Here is a 17,024-nt window from a genome sequence, read left to right on the forward strand (position 1 = left end):
GAACCTGAAAACCGGGGATCAAAAAAGGGCTTTTGTGGGGATTTGGCCTCATCGCCATCGGCTCCACCATCGACTATCCAGCGAATATCATCACATCCTGCTTACGATTGGCGTCAAACCCGCTGGCCAACGTGCCGATCACCTCCCAAAATTGCGACGCCCGCCCCTCTTTTCCCCAACATGGCCCAACGAGTCTCCGAGGCACATCGTGAACGATGCGGGGATGGTCACTTTCATATGCGACGATCGGCAAGAGGGGGAAATAGTGAGGGCTGATACTACCAGGGGATTATTAGCAAAAAAACAGGCATATAAAAAGGTCGTTCTACTCGTTGTTTTGAACGCCATTGTTTCACATCGATTTCCTATACTCAATCATAACACACAATGCCTTCAGTTCCGAACGGTTTCCTGGGGAATCTCTCCGCCGACCAGGAGGCCAAATTGCAACAACTCTGGACCATCGTCCTCAAGGCTGTTGATGCCTCGTCCGACAGCAATGGCGATGCTCCGGCCTCGCCTGAAAAGCCCAAACACACCCGCACCGAAAGCAACCTCTCCGTCAAGTCGAATGGCACGGCCATCTCCACCGTCGCTGCCGGCCCTATCACCGACGCCCTCAAGGGCATGGGCATGAACGCCACGGACATCAAAGCCGTGCAGCAGTCGCTGTCGGAAATGACGCCCGAAGAACTGCGCGTCGGCCTGCTGGATACCGTCAAGCACGAAAACCCCGACGCCCTGCTGCTGCGGTTCCTGCGTGCCCGGAAGTGGGATGTCGCCAAGGCGCTCGGCATGATGATGTCCTCAATTGTCTGGCGCATCAAGGAGATGCATGTCGACGATGAGGTTCTTGGTAAAGGTGAACTGCATGCTCTGCGACAGTCGCGGGATAAGTCCAACCCGGCCAAGAGTAAAGACGGTGAGGCGTTTTTGGCCCAGATGCGCATGGGCAAGAGTTACACCCACGGCGTGGACAAGACGGGCAGGCCCATCTGTGTTATTCGCGTCCAGCTGCACAAGCCCGGTGAGCAGAGCGAGGAGGTGCTCAATCAGTATATCGTGCATGTTATCGAGTCCGTTCGACTGATGCTGGTTCCACCAGTCGAGACTGCTGTATGTTCCTTCTGATTCTGATATATGTGATTATACTGACAGATCAGTGCGTCGTGTTCGACATGACTGGCTTCTCTCTCTCCAACATGGAATACCCCCCCGTCAAGTTCATCATCAAGTGCTTCGAAGCCAACTACCCCGAATCGCTGGGTGTCTTGCTCATCCACAACGCTCCTTGGATCTTCTCCGGTAAGTCTTTCTCTCCATATCAATCTAGATCTAGCACATACTAACTTAATCAGGCATCTGGAGACTCATTAAAGGCTGGATGGACCCCAACATCGTCTCCAAAATCCACTTCACCAAGAACATCAAAGACCTCGAGGGCTTCATCTCCCGCGACCAAATCGTCAAGCAGCTCGGCGGCAAGGAAGACTGGGAATACGAATACACCGAGCCCGACGACAACGAGAACAGCAAGATGGAAGACACAGCCACCCGCGACGCCATCAGCGCCGAGCGACAGAAGATCGGCGAGGAGCTGCTGCGCACGACAGGCTCGTGGATTGCTGCTATCAACAGCAAGGAGAAGGACAGTGCGGCTGAATACAAGAAACAGCGTGATGAAGTCATCGAGCAACTGCGGAACAACTACTGGGCATTGGATCCGTATGTTCGGGCTAGAAACTGCTTGGACCGTACTCGCGTCATCCAGGATGGAGGCAAGATCTGCTACTATCCCAGTGCCGAGTCGGAGGTGGCAGTAGAGACCAAGGCGTTGGAGGTGGAGCATATGGAGAGCAGACAGGCGAATGTGGTTAGCTGATATGATGACGATGTATGATATTAGTTAGATATTAGTTACTTTCTTCTTCTCAATTTGAATACCCTTTTTTTCTTCTATATCTCTGTCTTGGCCAGTTCCAATACGCCCAGTTCTGCAGCGTCGTTCTCGATCAAACTCGCGTGTTTCTCACTTCGCACCGTCACCTTTACTGGAAAGGGTTCGTCAGTTCGATGGTGGTTCAGCTTCATCGAGTCGTATTCTCCAGTTCCTTCATAGTCGAAGCAATACACCAACCGGGCCATATTGATGAACAATCCCCGTTGTGCCAGTCGATATCCAACACAGATCCGACGTCCTCCTCCAAACTGCCACAATCCATGCGCAGCATCGGCTTCGTGTCCATCTAACCATCTCTCAGGCTTGAACTCCTCTGGATCCTCGCACTCATTGCAAACGGGGATCTCGTTAATCACAAACCCTGTCCCGGTCGGGAAACTGTATCCCTCAAACTCCATATCCGTCGTCAAGGTGTGGTCTGGAGTCAACCGAAAGATAGGCCTCCATCGCAGCAACTCCTTGATCATCGCGCAGATATATGGCAGTTCCTCCATATCGTTCAGTCCTGGTAATCTCATCGCATCTCCGCACACTCGGTCCACGTCCTCGCGAGCCCGTCGAAACACATCCGGATAACACAACGCCGCCATGGCGAAGATATTCAACGCCTCCCGCGTCGTATCACTCCCCGCTTCAATCAACTGCATCGCCACATACATCGCCTCCTGGTCATCCCCCTTGAACCTCGTATCCTTATGAAGCAGCGTATCCCGCACAAACGACGGCGGCGCAGTCCCAGCCTCAATCTTCTCCCTAACAGGCACCCACCACGACCGATAGACCTCGTAATTCCACTCCCCTAGCCTCTCCCAATACCCCCTCCAAACCTGCATCCACCGCGGCAATCCATCCAATTCCGGGAACCAGTCGACCAAACTCGTCCCGATACTCCCAACAAACCGCGTCACAACGTCTTGCAGCTCGGCCAGTTCTTCACCAGACTTGACCAGCCTCTCCCCCAGCGCAATCCGATGCACCACCGAATTCGCATACCGGTAGTGATGCCGATACCACCGTCTCGGCTGATACAACATCTCAGCCAGTAACTGACTACTCTCCATCTCCTGCCAAGAACCGTATTGCCTCAGTGCCGTCCCGCTGAGCAGCGAGTGCATCACCCGTCGTTTCTCCGTCCATTGCGCCGGTGGTAGAATGAGCGATCGGCCATGTCGACTGACGATTCCGCTGGCAATGGGCATTGGTGAGCGCCCGTTTGTCAGCGACCCTCGTTTGGCGATTATTTCCGAAACCACCCGGTTTGTGTTGAGGAGTATCAACGTTTTGCTGCCTAGGTGGACGGTGGTCATCTCGCCGTATTGCGCTAGGGAAGATATCTATCTCGTCAGTTTCCGGCATGTACTTATACCTAGAAGAGGACGTACCCGTTCATGGTCATGAAGCGTCGCTTTCAGATCCAGCAAACTGCCAAATAATGGTACCCCGCGAGGACCGGGGGGCAGATTGTACTTTTTTCCTCCCGATCCGCGTCGCTTTCCGACTGGTTTGAAAATTTCTTGGATGATGAGGAATGTGATGGTGAGGCATGCTGTGAGGGTGCAGATGGTCGTGAGGATTGGATTGGTGCTTGCTATTTGGATGAGTTCGTCGCGTACGAGAGTCATTGTGCTGATTTGTTTACGTTTGATGTGGTTGCCATGTTGTGTTGGCTATATAGGGCTGACTCCGGAGTGGTTCCGGGGGTGTGTACACAGTCGGGATAGACCCGGTGGGTGAATTCATCGCCACATTCAAATTGCAAAAGGACATTATGAACAACAGTTTAAATTCTATATTTAATTGTTTTTGTTAGACCAACTCCTTCAACTGCCATCGTAACCTGTTATTTCCGTCTATCAAATCCTCGATAAACTTCGCCGCCTTGTCCAACATATGTCGTCTCGTATGCACTCCCTTTTTCATCCCAGGGACAAGCTTCCCTAATTCATCGAATCCCTCTCGGACAACATCTCGTCGCTTTTTCTCCATTTGACAATGGCAGATTTTCTGTCCAGGTCGTTGAATGCACCGTCTTTTATACCTGCCTTCAGAAGTATCTTTATCTTTATCTTCATCTTGATATTTATTGGACATAACACTCTGTAGAATGCGATGGTCGATATCAAAGCCCCCACCATATGACGCTATCTGCATCATATTCCGAATAGTTCGTTCTTCAGTCCAGCTTCCTAGGGGTGGTGAATAGCCGTGGTGGCAGAAGTTGGTGTCGGTGCCCCATTCCAGGCCTTGGTTTGCGGGTTCTGGTGGATGTTGTTGTTTTTCTTTGTTTTCTGGTTCGTAAGTAGCTATATCTTATTGGCTAGTTAGTTATCTACTAGTATATAAGAATGGAGTCGAGTGTTGATGTTGATGCTTACATCCGAATGGGAGGTCGATTTGATTCATGTGGATTCGGTGTGGATGTCGCTTAAGCTGGAGTTCATTTCCTTTGATTATATTCGCCTTCATCTTTTTGACAGGAACGGAATCATCCCATCTCTCTTCCCCCTCTCCGGGTTGGTTCCGAACATTCGGATAACCGGCTTCGTGGGATACGTCATGACATAAATAGTCAGCCTTGCTGGATGCAAGAGGTCAACTTCATTCAGTACTAATATTCACTGCTGAATATGCTGTTCAAACATCTCATCTCCCCTTCGCTGTCCCTCGGTGCCCATCTTGGCAATATGAGTGACCACGCAGCAGACTGGATTCAGGACAAGGCTTTTGGCTGGCCTGACCAGCCGGCCGTCAATAAGATCGATACACACCATCATTTTGTTCCGCAGTTCTACAGTGCAGGTATATCTCCTTCGAGGCTTGTTTACGAGGACTAGCTAATTCGTTATCAGCGGTTGAACAGGCTGGTGGTAAGTCTTCTATACATCGCAAACATCCCAAGCTCATCAATTTCCAGGAGATCCAAGTGGTTGGCCAACTCCAAGTTGGTCTCCTCTTAGCACTGAACTCATCATGAACCGACTCGGTGTTCAAACTGCCATTCTTTCTATTACTGCTCCTGGAGCTTGTATTCTGAAAGGACAGGCTTCATTCGACTTAGCCCGCAAGATGAACGAATACGCCGCAGAACTGCGTGATAAAAATCCTCAAAAGTTTGGCTTCTTTGCCTCTCTACCCAGTCTGTTGGATACCGACGCCGCTCTTGCAGAACTCAACTACGCCATGGACACTCTTCATGCAGACGGCGTCGTTCTCTTCACCCGCTATGGCGATAACAACACCTACCTAGGCCATGAAGCCATCGAGCCTATCTGGGCAGAGCTGAATCGGCGAAAGACCGTTGTTTTCGTGCATCCCACTCATCCTGTAGACACAAACAAGGTGAATTCGCGACTGCCCCAGCCGTCGATCGACTATCCACACGAAACCACCCGGACAGCCATGGACATGATCACATCCAGAACCAGAGCGAAATACCCAGACTGCAAAGTCATCTTGTCCCACGCAGGAGGCACATTGCCCTACATCATCAGCCGGTCGGTGATCCCTCTCAGCAAGACCCCGGATATCGCTGCGTCTCGCAGAATGGGAACCACGCATGACGAGGCTGTCGCTGCTTTCCGTAGCTTCCATTATGATCTGGCATTGTCCGCCTCTCCTCAGGTGCTCGATCTGCTTCTCAAAGTTGTTCCTCACGATCAGATCCTATACGGGGTTAGTCTTTCGCCTAAAGTTTGTTATTCCTTGCTAATACATACCAGAGTGACTTTCCATATGCCCCTCCGCCGGCGTATCCGGCGTTTTTGGAGTCCCTTGAGAAGTACGACATGGATCAGAATCTGAGAAATAAGATCAACTTTGGGAACGCTCGAAAGTTGTTTCCAAGGCTTGCACAGGGCAAGTAGTTGTTAGCATCAGTCATATAGTCCTAGCATTACGCAATATAATCATCGTATTGTTTTATTCTTTCGATAAGAATATTGCCAGGTTGTCGTAAGGAAAGTAGAGTCTGAACCGAGGAAAATCTCGGGTCTGTGCCGGGGTCACGTGGTGCTTCCCTATCTGGAAGGTCTGCTCCAACTTCACGACAACAACCAGAGCAACAGAGTCAGAAGTCCTCCTCAAAGACTCAATCCCTCAGTCTATCTGATGCCACCAAGAACGAGCGGTATAAGAAAGCCAGGGTCTCGTCGCAAGATTGCGCTGGCATGCGAACCCTGCAGGGAAAAAAAGGTTCGCTGCGATGGGAAGAAGCCAATCTGTGGGCCTTGCGAACGACGCTCCTACACCATCGAGCGCTGCGTTTTCAAGGCTGAGAATGCTAGATCTGCAAGCAATGATGAGTAGGTACATTATTCCTAGATCTTAAGGACTAATCTGATGGTTGGTCTCTGTAGGTATCTTGGTGTTCTTCACAAGCGCATTCGAGATCTGGAAGAGTTATGCAGCAAAGGAGGAATTGTCGTGCCACCTGCCGCGTCTCAAGATCCCATTGAAGTCGAGAGGTCCACGGGGGCTCCATCCTTTGGAATACCTGCAGAAGACACACGATTGGAATCTTCCGAGCCTGAAGAACCCGTGCTAGATTCAGCGCCAACACCAGGTATCGCTCAGCCTGAGCCAGAAGATGCTGCTTCTTCTATACTGCCAAATCTAGAACAAACCAACAATATTCCTGCAGGGCCTCGGGAGTTGATACGACCAAGAGAAGAGATATATCGTGCAGTGCCAAGCATCTCACATACCAGCGGTCTACAAGACTGTCGCATAACGCAAACATATAATGACAGCGTATACACCTCTTCTCCTCTTGATCCCAGAAGTAATGTCACTGCTATGGGGGCGATATCAGTAGCCGACGATACTGAAGGAGCTTCTCCGCGACAACAATACTACGGTAGCTCGTCAGTCGCCTCGTTCATGCGTCTTGCCAAGGATTCAATGCCCGTACGGTCTTATATGCAATCTATAACGCGTCACGAAAGCCTTTCTGAAACAGCCCAAGCATCGAATCCCCATGATACCAGTGCGATGCTGCGGGGACTCTATAAACCTTCCCCACGTTTCCAGTTCGACGACTTCTCATTGCCACCACGACCTTTGGCGGATCATTTACTAGATTGCTATTGGGAAAGAGTTCATTGTCTATACCCCTTCTTTCATCGGCCCAGCTTTGAACAAGCATATGAAAATCTCTGGGGATCCAGCAAACAGCCCCAACACAAATTGTGTGAATTGAATATTGGATTGGGGGGTATCTTCGACACAAAGCCAAACTCCATCATTATGCACTGTGCATTGAACGCCATGTTCGCGTTGGGATGCCATTTCTCTGATATCCCCCCTACAGAACGAGAGGCGGCATCTTATTCTTTTTTCCTTCGCTCGAAAAACTTTGTCGGTCTTGATCTTCTTGAATATGGCACTATTGGAGTGGTTCAAACATTATTGGTCCTCGCGCTCCTTCTACAGAGTACCCCATATCCGGCTAGATGCTGGAATGCAATTGGCCTAGCCTGCAGGGTGGCTCAGGGCCTTGGTTTGCATGAGGAAACGACAGGGCAAGAGTCAATCAAGCCTTTGGAGCGGGAGGTCCGGAGACGTACATGGAATGGATGCGTGTTGATGGACATGTAAGCTCCTTTGATTTTTTTTTTTCTTATCCCACTTATTTTATACTAACACCGCACAGGATTGTTAGCATGACATACGGTAGACCAAGCATGATCTCCCACCTCTCGCCGGTACCACCACCGACATCTGTTAGTTCTTGTCAATCAAATGACCCATGTACCGTGTCTGGACAGGAATGCGATCATAAGCTTGATCGTATGGCGTACTTTGTTTCGGCCATCGAACTATACCGGATATTAGACTGGATTCTATCAGACATATATAATGCATGGCGTACTCGAACATGCAAACACGCCTGTCAAAGTTGCGACAATACTAAAAAGGGCGGCCTGGATGTTATAATAGAAATTGACAACACGCTGTCATTGTACGAGTCTAATCTTCCTTCATTCTTGAATTGGACTGGTCAGCAACCTCTAAAATCCGTGGACGGCCCTAATGCTTCAATATTCGAACGCCAAAGAAATGTCCTCCATGCAAGGCAAGAACTAATCTCCATATTTTATGACAAAACTAACTCAAATAGATTTATCCATCTCCGTCTCCTCCTCTACCGCCCCATGTTTACCCAGTTGTGCTCAGAGAAAGTTGGAAATGCGCGTCGCTCTGGCCAATCCGTTCATGGAAAAGATGAAACTTCGATCCTTCTAGAGAAGAATATACTATACGCTTCAGCATCGGTAAATTGCGCCGCTGTCTGTGTTATGGCAGTGGTAGATTTGATATCACTTGTCTACAGTACCTATCAAACCTCGGCCACGGATGCTTGGTGGTACAACGGATTCTGTATGAACCTTTTCCAGCCCTTTCGAAATCTCAGCTGCTGATCTTATCAGATACATCTACGGCTGGTTTCGTTCTCATTATGTCTTATCCATGCCGATCCATTCTCAATTTACCTAATCCTGGAGTCGTCGAAGAATCCTGGCGCAAATGTGAACAGATCCTCTCCTACATGTCTTCTTTTAGCATCTCCGCACGAAGTACACTTCATTTTCTTCAGGCGACACATCACCAAATTGTCCAGCACTACTCTGGTTTGTTTACTCCCGAACTCTCCCATCTTCCGTTCTTGCGCCACCTACATGTTTGGCTAAAATATCTCTTTTTCCTAGGTTCGAATCAATCCTCCAATTCATTCGCTGCTGGAACGGCAAATGCGCACCAAGATCGATCACGACCTGCAACCCAACATGGTTATTCCGGTGAACCTTACGGCGCGGACACACCCAGACAATCTGACATACCAGGCCCATCTAACAATGCGTTTATGTCGTGGGACGAAATGGGATATGGTCCTGATGAATTTGGCTTCCTAGGGAGGTTCGACATGCCGGATATCACCAGCTGGTTTTCGGATATGCCGGGCTGAAGTATGGCTGTTCCTCTCTTATATATATGCTGTTTATTCATCTCCCGGTCCAATGTCATATTACATGATCTGGGCATCTCAGTCCTCCAAGTTGAAGAATCCTATCGAAGTCAATCCGCATCGAGGTCAGCTACAAAACCGGACCTATGTTTACGCCATTCACATAGTCGCGTCATGTCCAAAAGTGGCATAAATTCCTAAGTTCTCGCTGGATTACAAAACGGATTTTGTTATTGGATGACACGGACGAGTGATACATCTATTGAATGCAAATTTCAAATTTTATATTAAATTCAAATAAATCAACATTACCTGCTAGCATGCTTTCGAAAATATTTAACCATGTGCTAAAGAAACTTGTTGTCTATTTCTTCATCAACAAATGACGAAATCAGCCAGTCAGTAATAGCCTGTGTTGTCATACTGGGTGGTCGTCCAGCAGAAAAGTCCATCAACGGCCCATCATGTGCTTCGTCAGGAGCAATATACGACGATAACTCAACACCATTCATTTGCATGACATCGATAAATTGAAGGATATGGTCTCGAAAGATCTCCTCCTGTCCTCCAGTTACCATAATCTGGTCAACCACATTCTCGATACCATTCCACCACTTATCTGGCACGTCAAGTGCCATCCCCCAGCCTTTTCCCTGTCGAATCTCTTCTTTCCAGGGTGAATTATCAGTGAGAAGTCGCCCCCAGTCACGAACTGTTTTGCGCGACAGGACATCGGCGCTACATCTTTCACGGTATGAACGGGTCGTCAAGTCAAGCGAGAGTAGGGGTGATATCACAGCACATCCTCTCAATCGACCATCGAGATGAATATGAGAACTTGCTCCGGATGAATCGGAGCGAGGGTGGAGTAAATGAGATAGAAGGGACAGGCATAGATGACCTCCTGCAGAGTCCCCGGCAATGACTATCTGTTTTTTCGAAAAGATCAATTTGAAACATCTCGTCTCTGTTGTTGAGAAGCCCTTACATCGCCCGGTTCATATCCGATTTCCAGCAAATGCTGCAAGGCCATGGTCGCTTGGGCCAGTTGTCGGGGGTATGGGCTATCTGGAACCAAAGCTGCATGTCAACGTCAGCAGATCGTCACATACGAAAAGCAAGATCAAGGTGTATAACAATATTCAAGAAGACATATACTGAGATCCACACCGGAATCGATCGCTTTCTTTCTGAAATAGGCCATCCATTCCAAATGCCCTGTCGATAACGGCATCACATAGCCGCCTCCTAATCATTCTTTCGTGAGTGTTTGCGAGTTGAAAAAAAACAGTGTCAATCTCACCATGGAAGAACAGAACAACTTTGCGACTATATCTTTCGCCGAGCCATAGCAGATGTGTATGTTTGTCGTCAAGCATATGCGCTTCATGAGTTATCCCGAACTGCGAGCCCTTTGAGGAAAGCCAAGACCGATAGGCCTCCAATGTTGGGGGCAGAATAGCTTGCAGCTGACGTGGTCTAATATGGGTCATGAGAGACCGCGCAAAGGCATTTCTGATGGACGCTCTTATAGAAAGACGTTGAAGCCATGCCCGAATTACTGCTCCGATGATGTTGTGGATGGATATGGGAGGTACAACAAAGCAGAAAGTGAAAAGCAGATGCGCTTTTTGTGCCAATGAAAGGCTGCGTGCCATTTCTGTCGGTGGCTTCGGTGAGAAACTAGCCTATCAATATCAATCATGTTGATAGATTAATCATATTGACGTGGCAAGGCTCTATATTTTTGTAGAGTTTCAGTGGGCTCCTCGTCAGGTTTCAGTCTTTCTCCAATCTCTCGGTGTCGACTTTCTCAGTTATGATTCGGAAGCCTCCGATGGGGCTGTGCCGCTGTGGTGATTTCGACCAGGCTTGACCATAGAATCCCTGCAAGTTTGAGTGTGGATACTTTTTTGGGTTAGTGCTTATCCTCCTCCGGGTTGGACCCGGCCTCCGCCACAGTGTCTACAAGATAAAAGGATGACGCAACAAGCCATTTGGCCTCATTTTAAATTATTGAGACATACATGGACAAAATGGCTGAAAACATGAAAACAAATCAAACATCATCCATTCCGACATACAGTCAGGTAGCATGTGTTGGTGCCGGGCTATCTGCCATAGCCCTCGGAGCTACATTGAAGCGATGGTACCAGTTTGATGACATACGGTTTTTCGATAGACATTCTGATGGCGGTGGAACATGGTCCATCAACTCCTATCCAGGCATGATCCGATATCTGCATCTGAAATCAATCATCTAATAGAAATCAGGATGCGCCTGCGATGTTCCAAGCGTCCTCTATAGCTTCTCGTTTGCGCTGAATGCAAGCTGGACCAAGCTCATGCCGTCGTACAAGGAGATCAGCAAGTACCATCAGGGCGTTATGGACGAGTACAACCTGCGTGACAAAATGACCCTTTCAACAGAAGTGTATAGATGCGTCTGGCGTGAGGATGCATCTAGATGGCTTATATTCTTACGAGACGTCAATACTGGCCGTGAATTCACCCACGAGTGCCAGATCCTCTTTGCTGCCTCTGGTGGACTTGTAGAGCCTCAACCCTGTGATATCCCAGGTGCCGATACATTCAATGGGTCAATCTTTCATTCTGCAAGATGGAACCATGATGTATCTTTAGAAGGGAAGAATGTGGCAGTCATTGGCAATGGGTGTACGTTTCCTCTATTAACAAGCGAACCCACTTGTCCATTAACGTATTTGACCAGGTACGGCAACACAGATCGTCCCAGCCATTGTCAACCGCGTCAAGTCTCTCACGCAATTTATTCGGTCACAACATTGGGTCTTTCCCTCGGCAAACATAGCCTACCCTTCATGGTTGCAGTGGACCTTTCGCAATATTCCATTGACTATGCGATTGCACCGTTTCCAAGTATTTTTGATGGCAGAGAATGACTTTCGCCTCTTTCCCATGACAAAGGCTGCAGCCAAGTTGCGGCAGGCAAGAAGGGAGACGGTGGATATGTACATGCGAGAGACTGCTCCAGCTAAGTACCACGATATTCTGATTCCTGACTTTGAGGTTGGGTGCAAGGTGCGTATAGACCAAATATTTGGATTGCATAAGCAATTTCTAATCCGTTCATCAGCGGCGAGTCTTTGACGCCGGGTATCTCGAGTCTCTGCACAAAGAAAATCTCCTTCTCACCGATTCCAAGATCGAAGAGATCGTTCCAGAAGGTATCAAAACCGCCAACGGGATTATTCCGACCGACGTCATCGTCCTGGCTACCGGTTTCCAAACAAACAAATACCTGTGGTATATGGAAGTCGAGGGCCGTGACGGAAAGACCGTGCACGAGCACTGGTCCAAGTATGGAGGTCCAGAGGCATATAATACCTCTGTGATGAATGGATTTCCTAACTTTTTCCTTTTACTTGGGCCGAATTCGGTGACGGGGCATACATCTGCTCTCATGGCGGCGGAAAAGTAAGTTGACTATCGTTGCTCCCCTCTTTACTGGAAGTCATTCTAATGATGGAAGCTCTGTCAACTACGCTCTGCGGATATTGAAGCCTGTTCTTGATGGAAATGCGACTTCGGTGGAAATCAAGGAGAAGGCAGAGGATGACTACGCACAGAAGGTTCAGGAAGCACTTCGAAATTGCGTTTGGCATGCAGGTTGTAAAACTGTAAGTATTTTCCTCTTATTTGCATTATATATGCTAACCAGATCTAGTGGTATGTCAATGATAAAAGGTGGAATTCCATGGCCTATCCATGGACACAGGGCCATTTTTGGTATAGAAGTCTGTTTCCTGTCTGGTCAGACTGGAACATAAAGGTACGTCAATACACTTGAATATTGCTTCAGCGCTAATATATGTGAACAGAAGTCTCGAAAGAATAGTCGGTCGAAGAAGACAATCGGATTACTGGCGTTGATGTTGCTGGGCAATGTATATCTGGCTAAACTTGGGAGTTCTTTCTTTGGCAATTTGCTTGTGAATTTATTTGACCGGGTTAGAGGATATACCATGGGAAACTGAGGAACATCTATGATGGCGTTTATGGAATAATGTCTATGGTTTATATCAGTACAAAGCATCATACTAAAACACCAACCACTATACAGCATCTACCATAAGTAACTAAACACTAAATACACTCATGAAGCAATCTTCCCTGTCTTCGAATCAACCGTTTGCCTCCCCCGAAAATCAACCCTCAACTTCTGTGACTCACCCCGTATCCCCATCTGAACCCATTCCGGCGCACCTCGCTATCTTCATTAGCCAATATCAAACAAAACAATGTACGAATACTCACAATCCCCGCCAAAAACCTCATTATACCAGGTAAGTAGATCGTCCGTGCATATCCACTATACAGCGTATCCACAATCGCATCCCCGACTGTATCAACATGCATCAAGGGCGTCAAAAAGCGGGCTTGGTTCGTTTCGCCTTTGAAGAGGGGCGTTTTGATGAAACTCAACACAGCGAGGGAGGTTCGCACTCGGGGGGTTTTGTGGGTGTGTTTTAGTTCTAGTCCGAGGGACTTTCATTCAGTCTGTCAGCATCTATTTGCTTGTTTATGGTGGTGGTAGATGCGATGTACCTCGTGGGATGCGATCAATCCTGCCTTGGAAGCGGCGTAATCGGCTACTCCCGCGGGAGGGATATACGCGCTCATCGAGGAGATGGTAAAGATATGTCCGTGGTCGTGTTTGATCATGTCTGGGAGGAATTCTTTCGTCAGGAGGAACGGGGCGAGGAGGTTCGTGCGGAGGGTGATGCTGTTGTCGTGGTAGGATCCTTGGCTGATGGGCTGTCCTCGACAGAGTCCGGCGTTGTTGACTATAGTTATTAGTCTTTTATTCATATAACAGATTGAGGGTGTATACTCAGAACAGTAGGATTCCCTACTTCCCTCCGAATCCGATCAGAGATATTCTTGACTTCGATTTCATCGCTTAGATCGCATTTATAATAGACGATTTTCATGCCCGCTGCGCCAGTTAGCCTTCTTTCTTTTCATAGTATATATAGCTTCATCTAATAACACACCAATATCATACGTCAACGGAACAACATCAACAACAACAACCCTCACCCCCTCCCTTCCCAATCGACACGCAACACTCGCCCCAATACCCCCCGCACCACCCGTCACAACGACAATCTCCTTTTCTCCGCCCCAGCAATCCGAAACCCAGTTATTGCGGCTCCAGAAGGTGAGGCTATCGTTGGCTAACAGGATCAGGCCGAGTATGGTAGCCCATTTTGCTGGTTCGGAGAGGCTTGTTAGCGGGGATGATGGGTTGCTCTGTGTGTAGAGCCAGAGGAGAAGGCCTGGGATGGGGTTTAGGAGGGTTTTGCGGAGGATTTGGGCGAGGGGGTCGATGTAGAGGCCTTCGCGGGGGAGATTGAGATATTTTGGCATTGTTTTTGAGTGTTTTGGGCAGATATTGGTTTATGCAGATATTATGCTGTTATAGTCTGGTTTTACTATAAATCTCTCGGAACAGTTCCAGATACGACACCGGAACACACCCGATCGATATAACTGGTAATCCATAGACCATCTAAGCGTGAGTCTGTCTAGTGTATTGAAAATTCTATGATGAATAGCATTATTATATGGGTATGTACAAACTCTACACCATGATGTCAGAGGTCTAAGTAAACAGTAAAGCAAAGCATTAGACAGTCGTCCCCGGAAGATAGGTCTTAAGATCCTTAGCCAGCCTCTGGATCTGGCCACCATAAAATAGCTATAAAACAATGTCAGAAGTGAATTGACAAGGTACAAGGACAAAACTTACAGAATCTGCACCTGCTCCAAGTACTTTGAGAGGCAGTTTTTTGAGTATCCATGGAAGCTCGACCTTGTCTAGGGTAATGCTAGCTTCCTTTTCCGATACGCTCTCGTCCAGGAGTAATTGAGAGAAATTAGGGCTGACAGCTGCGGGTCGACCGATGCCCACAATGTCGCATGCATTCTGCTTGATGGCTGACTCGGCACCAGTACGGGAACGAATGCCTCCTGTCAGCATGAGGACGAGGTCAGGGTGTCGCTTGCGAGTCTCGGTTGCGAATTCAATGAAGAAGGCTTCGCGGGCGGCTGTTCGTTCGCTTTGCGGGCGTTGGTTGCTGCCGAAGCCCATCATCTAAACTGGTCAGTTCCATCTCCTTTGGTGTATTCGGTTGAGGATATTACCTTTGGGTCCTCGATATTTCCTCCACTGATTTCGAGAAAGTCAATTCCCGCCTCGACAATCAGTCGAATCTGAGTCATCGTGTCCTCAAAGCTTGCAGAGCTATGGTCTGCAGAGTTGAGTTTGATACCAATGGCAAAGTTAGACGGGACAACTTTTCGGGTCTGTGCGATGATATCCAGGACAAATTTCGCTCGCTTCTCTGGAGAGCCACCATATGCATCTGTGCGGAGGTTGGTCTATACCCACAAGTTAGATCACACCTCTATCTGCGAAACAAGAATTATCCAGGGCCGGGGCGTACCTTGGGGTTCAGGAATTGATCGATCAAATACCCGTGCGCTCCATGAAGCTCGATCCCCGAAAATCCACTATCAGCCATAAGACGAGCAGTGTCGACAAACGAACGAGTAGCGGAGTCGATATCAGCCTGTGTCATCTCCCTCGCGGCAGGAAACAAGGCCCAAGCCGCCAATCGGTCCAAAAGTCCATTACCAAGGCTCATTCGAATCGGACTGGGAGCAATCGTACTCGCAAACAAGCCTCTCCGCCCCGCACCGCGCGGCGATTGTCGACCAGGGTGGCAAATCTGGACGATACCAACTGAACCGTGTTGCTGGGTTGCTTCGGCGTATTTGCTCCATGTCGCGACCAAGTCCGGGTTCGCTTCCTTTCCGGTGTATTCGCCGTGTAAGGCGGGGTCGCGAGGACTCCCAAGATGGTTGACGTCTACCTGGACGTTTCCTGGTTCTTATATTAGTGGACTCCTCGTGCCTGGGTTGATGCTGATTCCTGCGGACCTGTGAGAATTGCTCCCCATTCTCCTCGGCTCCATTGCTCGTAGACATGGATGAGTTCGGGTGCTGGTTTATGTTCGCTACCACCCAACATCTCAGCCATTGCTGCCTATAAAATGTCAGGTGTTAATTCATAAAATGCAATGATAAAGTTATTCACCTTGGCCACGCGGTTGGGTAGAACTACTCCGCTGGGGAGTTTGACGGGCTCGGATAGAACCGACGACATATTAACGGTAGGGAGTATAACGAAAAAATAACAATTGATAATTATGAAGCATTTTGCTGTTGTACCAGCTGGATGGCTGTACTATATACCTTCCAAAAAGTAGATTATCAATCCTCGCTAATCGCTCTATCCACTTCTGGGTGTTTCTGTTTGTATGAAAAAAATTTCGGATGAGGTTCGCCCGAGACGGATGTGGAACTTCCGGTCCGTGCCTTTCAAGCTCACATGCAATCCGACGGGCCGATGGTCTCCTTGAACCGAATGCAATGCAATCAGTAAGATGAATCAGTGAGAAATAAGGATTGGGTTTGAGACTGACTCGGGAGTGGTGGGTGTAGTGTTCAGAATGCAGACAGATTGGTAAGCAATGTTGGCTGCAAGGCTGCGAGAAATGGCGAATCAAGATGCAGTAGTGTTGATCAGGTCGAATAAACTCAGCATGTACCGCTATATCTAGTGCAGCTTGCGAGATTAGCGGAGAGATTCATGCTTCAATTCCCCCGGTTTTATGGGTCCATCAGCAGTGCGGAGAAAATTGTGACTGGTGGAGTGGCTGAGACGATCGAGTCGGAGATATGAATCTGTCCGTTGGCCGTTGGTGCTTGGCGGTTTAAAGCCACATGGTTGTCTTTCCGATCAGACGGTTATTTTTATGTTTGATCTGTTTCAGAAGTACAGTGGGAATACCAAAATTCTCTAAATCAGTTATATTCAGTAGTGATTCACGGTCAACCGTTAAATCAACTTTTTATATAACCAAAATCCAAATCACCAACCAATATACTGTAACGGCTAATTCCAAGAGAGAAAAAAAAAAAAAGAAAAAAAAAGAAAAGAAAATCAAAACCGACAGCAGAATGACATCATTAAGCGGTATGAACCCGAAA

General features: G+C 48.2%; 9 protein-coding genes across 9 annotated transcripts; 4 read left to right on the plus strand and 5 right to left on the minus strand.

Annotated features, from left to right (window-relative positions):
- The first annotated feature begins 256 nt into the window (after positions 1–256).
- ASPWEDRAFT_140850 (CRAL-TRIO domain-containing protein) lies at positions 257–1,947 on the plus strand. The gene is made up of 3 exons (XM_040829411.1): positions 257–1,116; positions 1,164–1,305; positions 1,359–1,947. The coding sequence occupies exons 1-3, from the start codon at positions 388–390 to the stop codon at positions 1,880–1,882; spliced, it is 1,395 nt and encodes a 464-aa protein (XP_040684657.1). The 5' UTR covers positions 257–387; the 3' UTR covers positions 1,883–1,947.
- A 9-nt stretch (positions 1,948–1,956) lies between these two features.
- Positions 1,957–3,582, minus strand: ASPWEDRAFT_119690 (cytochrome P450; the record flags this gene model as incomplete). Its single annotated transcript, XM_040828929.1, has 2 exons — positions 1,957–3,294; positions 3,343–3,582. The coding sequence occupies 2 exons, from the start codon at positions 3,580–3,582 to the stop codon at positions 1,957–1,959; spliced, it is 1,578 nt and encodes a 525-aa protein (XP_040684658.1).
- Positions 3,583–3,766: 184 nt separating this feature from the next.
- Positions 3,767–4,363, minus strand: ASPWEDRAFT_31671 (uncharacterized protein; the record flags this gene model as incomplete). Its single annotated transcript, XM_040833566.1, has 2 exons — positions 3,767–4,263; positions 4,336–4,363. The coding sequence occupies 2 exons, from the start codon at positions 4,361–4,363 to the stop codon at positions 3,767–3,769; spliced, it is 525 nt and encodes a 174-aa protein (XP_040684659.1).
- A 281-nt stretch (positions 4,364–4,644) lies between these two features.
- ASPWEDRAFT_176087 (amidohydrolase family protein) lies at positions 4,645–5,823 on the plus strand (the record flags this gene model as incomplete). The annotated part of the gene is made up of 4 exons (XM_040831453.1): positions 4,645–4,759; positions 4,810–4,827; positions 4,875–5,632; positions 5,680–5,823. The coding sequence occupies 4 exons, from the start codon at positions 4,645–4,647 to the stop codon at positions 5,821–5,823; spliced, it is 1,035 nt and encodes a 344-aa protein (XP_040684660.1).
- Positions 5,824–6,025: 202 nt separating this feature from the next.
- Positions 6,026–9,098, plus strand: ASPWEDRAFT_674520 (uncharacterized protein). The gene is made up of 6 exons (XM_040838912.1): positions 6,026–6,261; positions 6,316–7,551; positions 7,611–8,033; positions 8,079–8,338; positions 8,389–8,589; positions 8,668–9,098. The coding sequence occupies exons 1-6, from the start codon at positions 6,068–6,070 to the stop codon at positions 8,922–8,924; spliced, it is 2,571 nt and encodes an 856-aa protein (XP_040684661.1). The 5' UTR covers positions 6,026–6,067; the 3' UTR covers positions 8,925–9,098.
- A 173-nt stretch (positions 9,099–9,271) lies between these two features.
- Positions 9,272–10,582, minus strand: ASPWEDRAFT_54285 (alpha/beta hydrolase; the record flags this gene model as incomplete). Its single annotated transcript, XM_040838034.1, has 4 exons — positions 9,272–9,853; positions 9,913–10,004; positions 10,062–10,172; positions 10,228–10,582. 4 exons carry the CDS (start codon positions 10,580–10,582, stop codon positions 9,272–9,274), a joined length of 1,140 nt encoding a protein of 379 aa, XP_040684662.1.
- Positions 10,583–10,936: 354 nt separating this feature from the next.
- ASPWEDRAFT_44926 (flavin-containing monooxygenase) lies at positions 10,937–13,305 on the plus strand. Its single transcript, XM_040836398.1, has 7 exons — positions 10,937–11,150; positions 11,199–11,600; positions 11,656–11,984; positions 12,040–12,380; positions 12,436–12,583; positions 12,631–12,735; positions 12,785–13,305. The coding sequence occupies exons 1-7, from the start codon at positions 10,961–10,963 to the stop codon at positions 12,938–12,940; spliced, it is 1,671 nt and encodes a 556-aa protein (XP_040684663.1). The 5' UTR covers positions 10,937–10,960; the 3' UTR covers positions 12,941–13,305.
- Positions 13,060–14,336, minus strand: ASPWEDRAFT_118976 (uncharacterized protein; the record flags this gene model as incomplete). The annotated part of the gene is made up of 5 exons (XM_040828864.1): positions 13,060–13,173; positions 13,221–13,451; positions 13,512–13,750; positions 13,798–13,902; positions 13,961–14,336. The coding sequence occupies 5 exons, from the start codon at positions 14,334–14,336 to the stop codon at positions 13,060–13,062; spliced, it is 1,065 nt and encodes a 354-aa protein (XP_040684664.1).
- ASPWEDRAFT_140864 (uncharacterized protein) lies at positions 14,187–16,537 on the minus strand. The gene is made up of 6 exons (XM_040829412.1): positions 16,069–16,537; positions 15,912–16,017; positions 15,416–15,855; positions 15,114–15,350; positions 14,719–15,063; positions 14,187–14,667 (listed from the first exon to the last, which is right to left on the minus strand). The coding sequence occupies exons 1-6, from the start codon at positions 16,135–16,137 to the stop codon at positions 14,596–14,598; spliced, it is 1,269 nt and encodes a 422-aa protein (XP_040684665.1). The 5' UTR covers positions 16,138–16,537; the 3' UTR covers positions 14,187–14,595.
- Between the last annotated feature and the right edge of the window lie 487 nt (positions 16,538–17,024).

Source organism: Aspergillus wentii (assembly GCF_001890725.1).
Source record: "Aspergillus wentii DTO 134E9 unplaced genomic scaffold ASPWEscaffold_8, whole genome shotgun sequence".
Lineage (NCBI taxonomy): Eukaryota > Fungi > Ascomycota > Eurotiomycetes > Eurotiales > Aspergillaceae > Aspergillus > Aspergillus wentii.

Bases quoted from the DNA above. Each gene is read 5' to 3' on its own strand.
- ASPWEDRAFT_140850 (XM_040829411.1), top strand. From the start codon at position 388: ATGCCTTCAGTTCCGAACGGTTTCCTGGGGAATCTCTCCGCCGACCAG. The intron at 1,117-1,163 runs GTATGTTCCTTC...CTGACAGATCAG, and splicing joins TTCCACCAGTCGAGACTGCT to TGCGTCGTGTTCGACATGAC. The intron at 1,306-1,358 runs GTAAGTCTTTCT...TAACTTAATCAG, and splicing joins CGCTCCTTGGATCTTCTCCG to GCATCTGGAGACTCATTAAA.
- ASPWEDRAFT_674520 (XM_040838912.1), top strand. From the start codon at position 6,068: ATGCCACCAAGAACGAGCGGTATAAGAAAGCCAGGGTCTCGTCGCAAG. The intron at 8,034-8,078 runs GCAAGAACTAAT...TAACTCAAATAG, and splicing joins AGAAATGTCCTCCATGCAAG to ATTTATCCATCTCCGTCTCC. The intron at 8,339-8,388 runs GTATGAACCTTT...TGATCTTATCAG, and splicing joins TTGGTGGTACAACGGATTCT to ATACATCTACGGCTGGTTTC.
- ASPWEDRAFT_44926 (XM_040836398.1), top strand. From the start codon at position 10,961: ATGGCTGAAAACATGAAAACAAATCAAACATCATCCATTCCGACATAC. The intron at 11,985-12,039 runs GTGCGTATAGAC...TCCGTTCATCAG, and splicing joins ACTTTGAGGTTGGGTGCAAG to CGGCGAGTCTTTGACGCCGG. The intron at 12,584-12,630 runs GTAAGTATTTTC...AACCAGATCTAG, and splicing joins GGCATGCAGGTTGTAAAACT to TGGTATGTCAATGATAAAAG.
- ASPWEDRAFT_140864 (XM_040829412.1), bottom strand. From the start codon at position 16,137: ATGTCGTCGGTTCTATCCGAGCCCGTCAAACTCCCCAGCGGAGTAGTT. The intron at 16,018-16,068 runs GTGAATAACTTT...GACATTTTATAG, and splicing joins TACCCAACCGCGTGGCCAAG to GCAGCAATGGCTGAGATGTT. The intron at 14,668-14,718 runs GTAAGTTTTGTC...ATTGTTTTATAG, and splicing joins TTGGAGCAGGTGCAGATTCT to CTATTTTATGGTGGCCAGAT.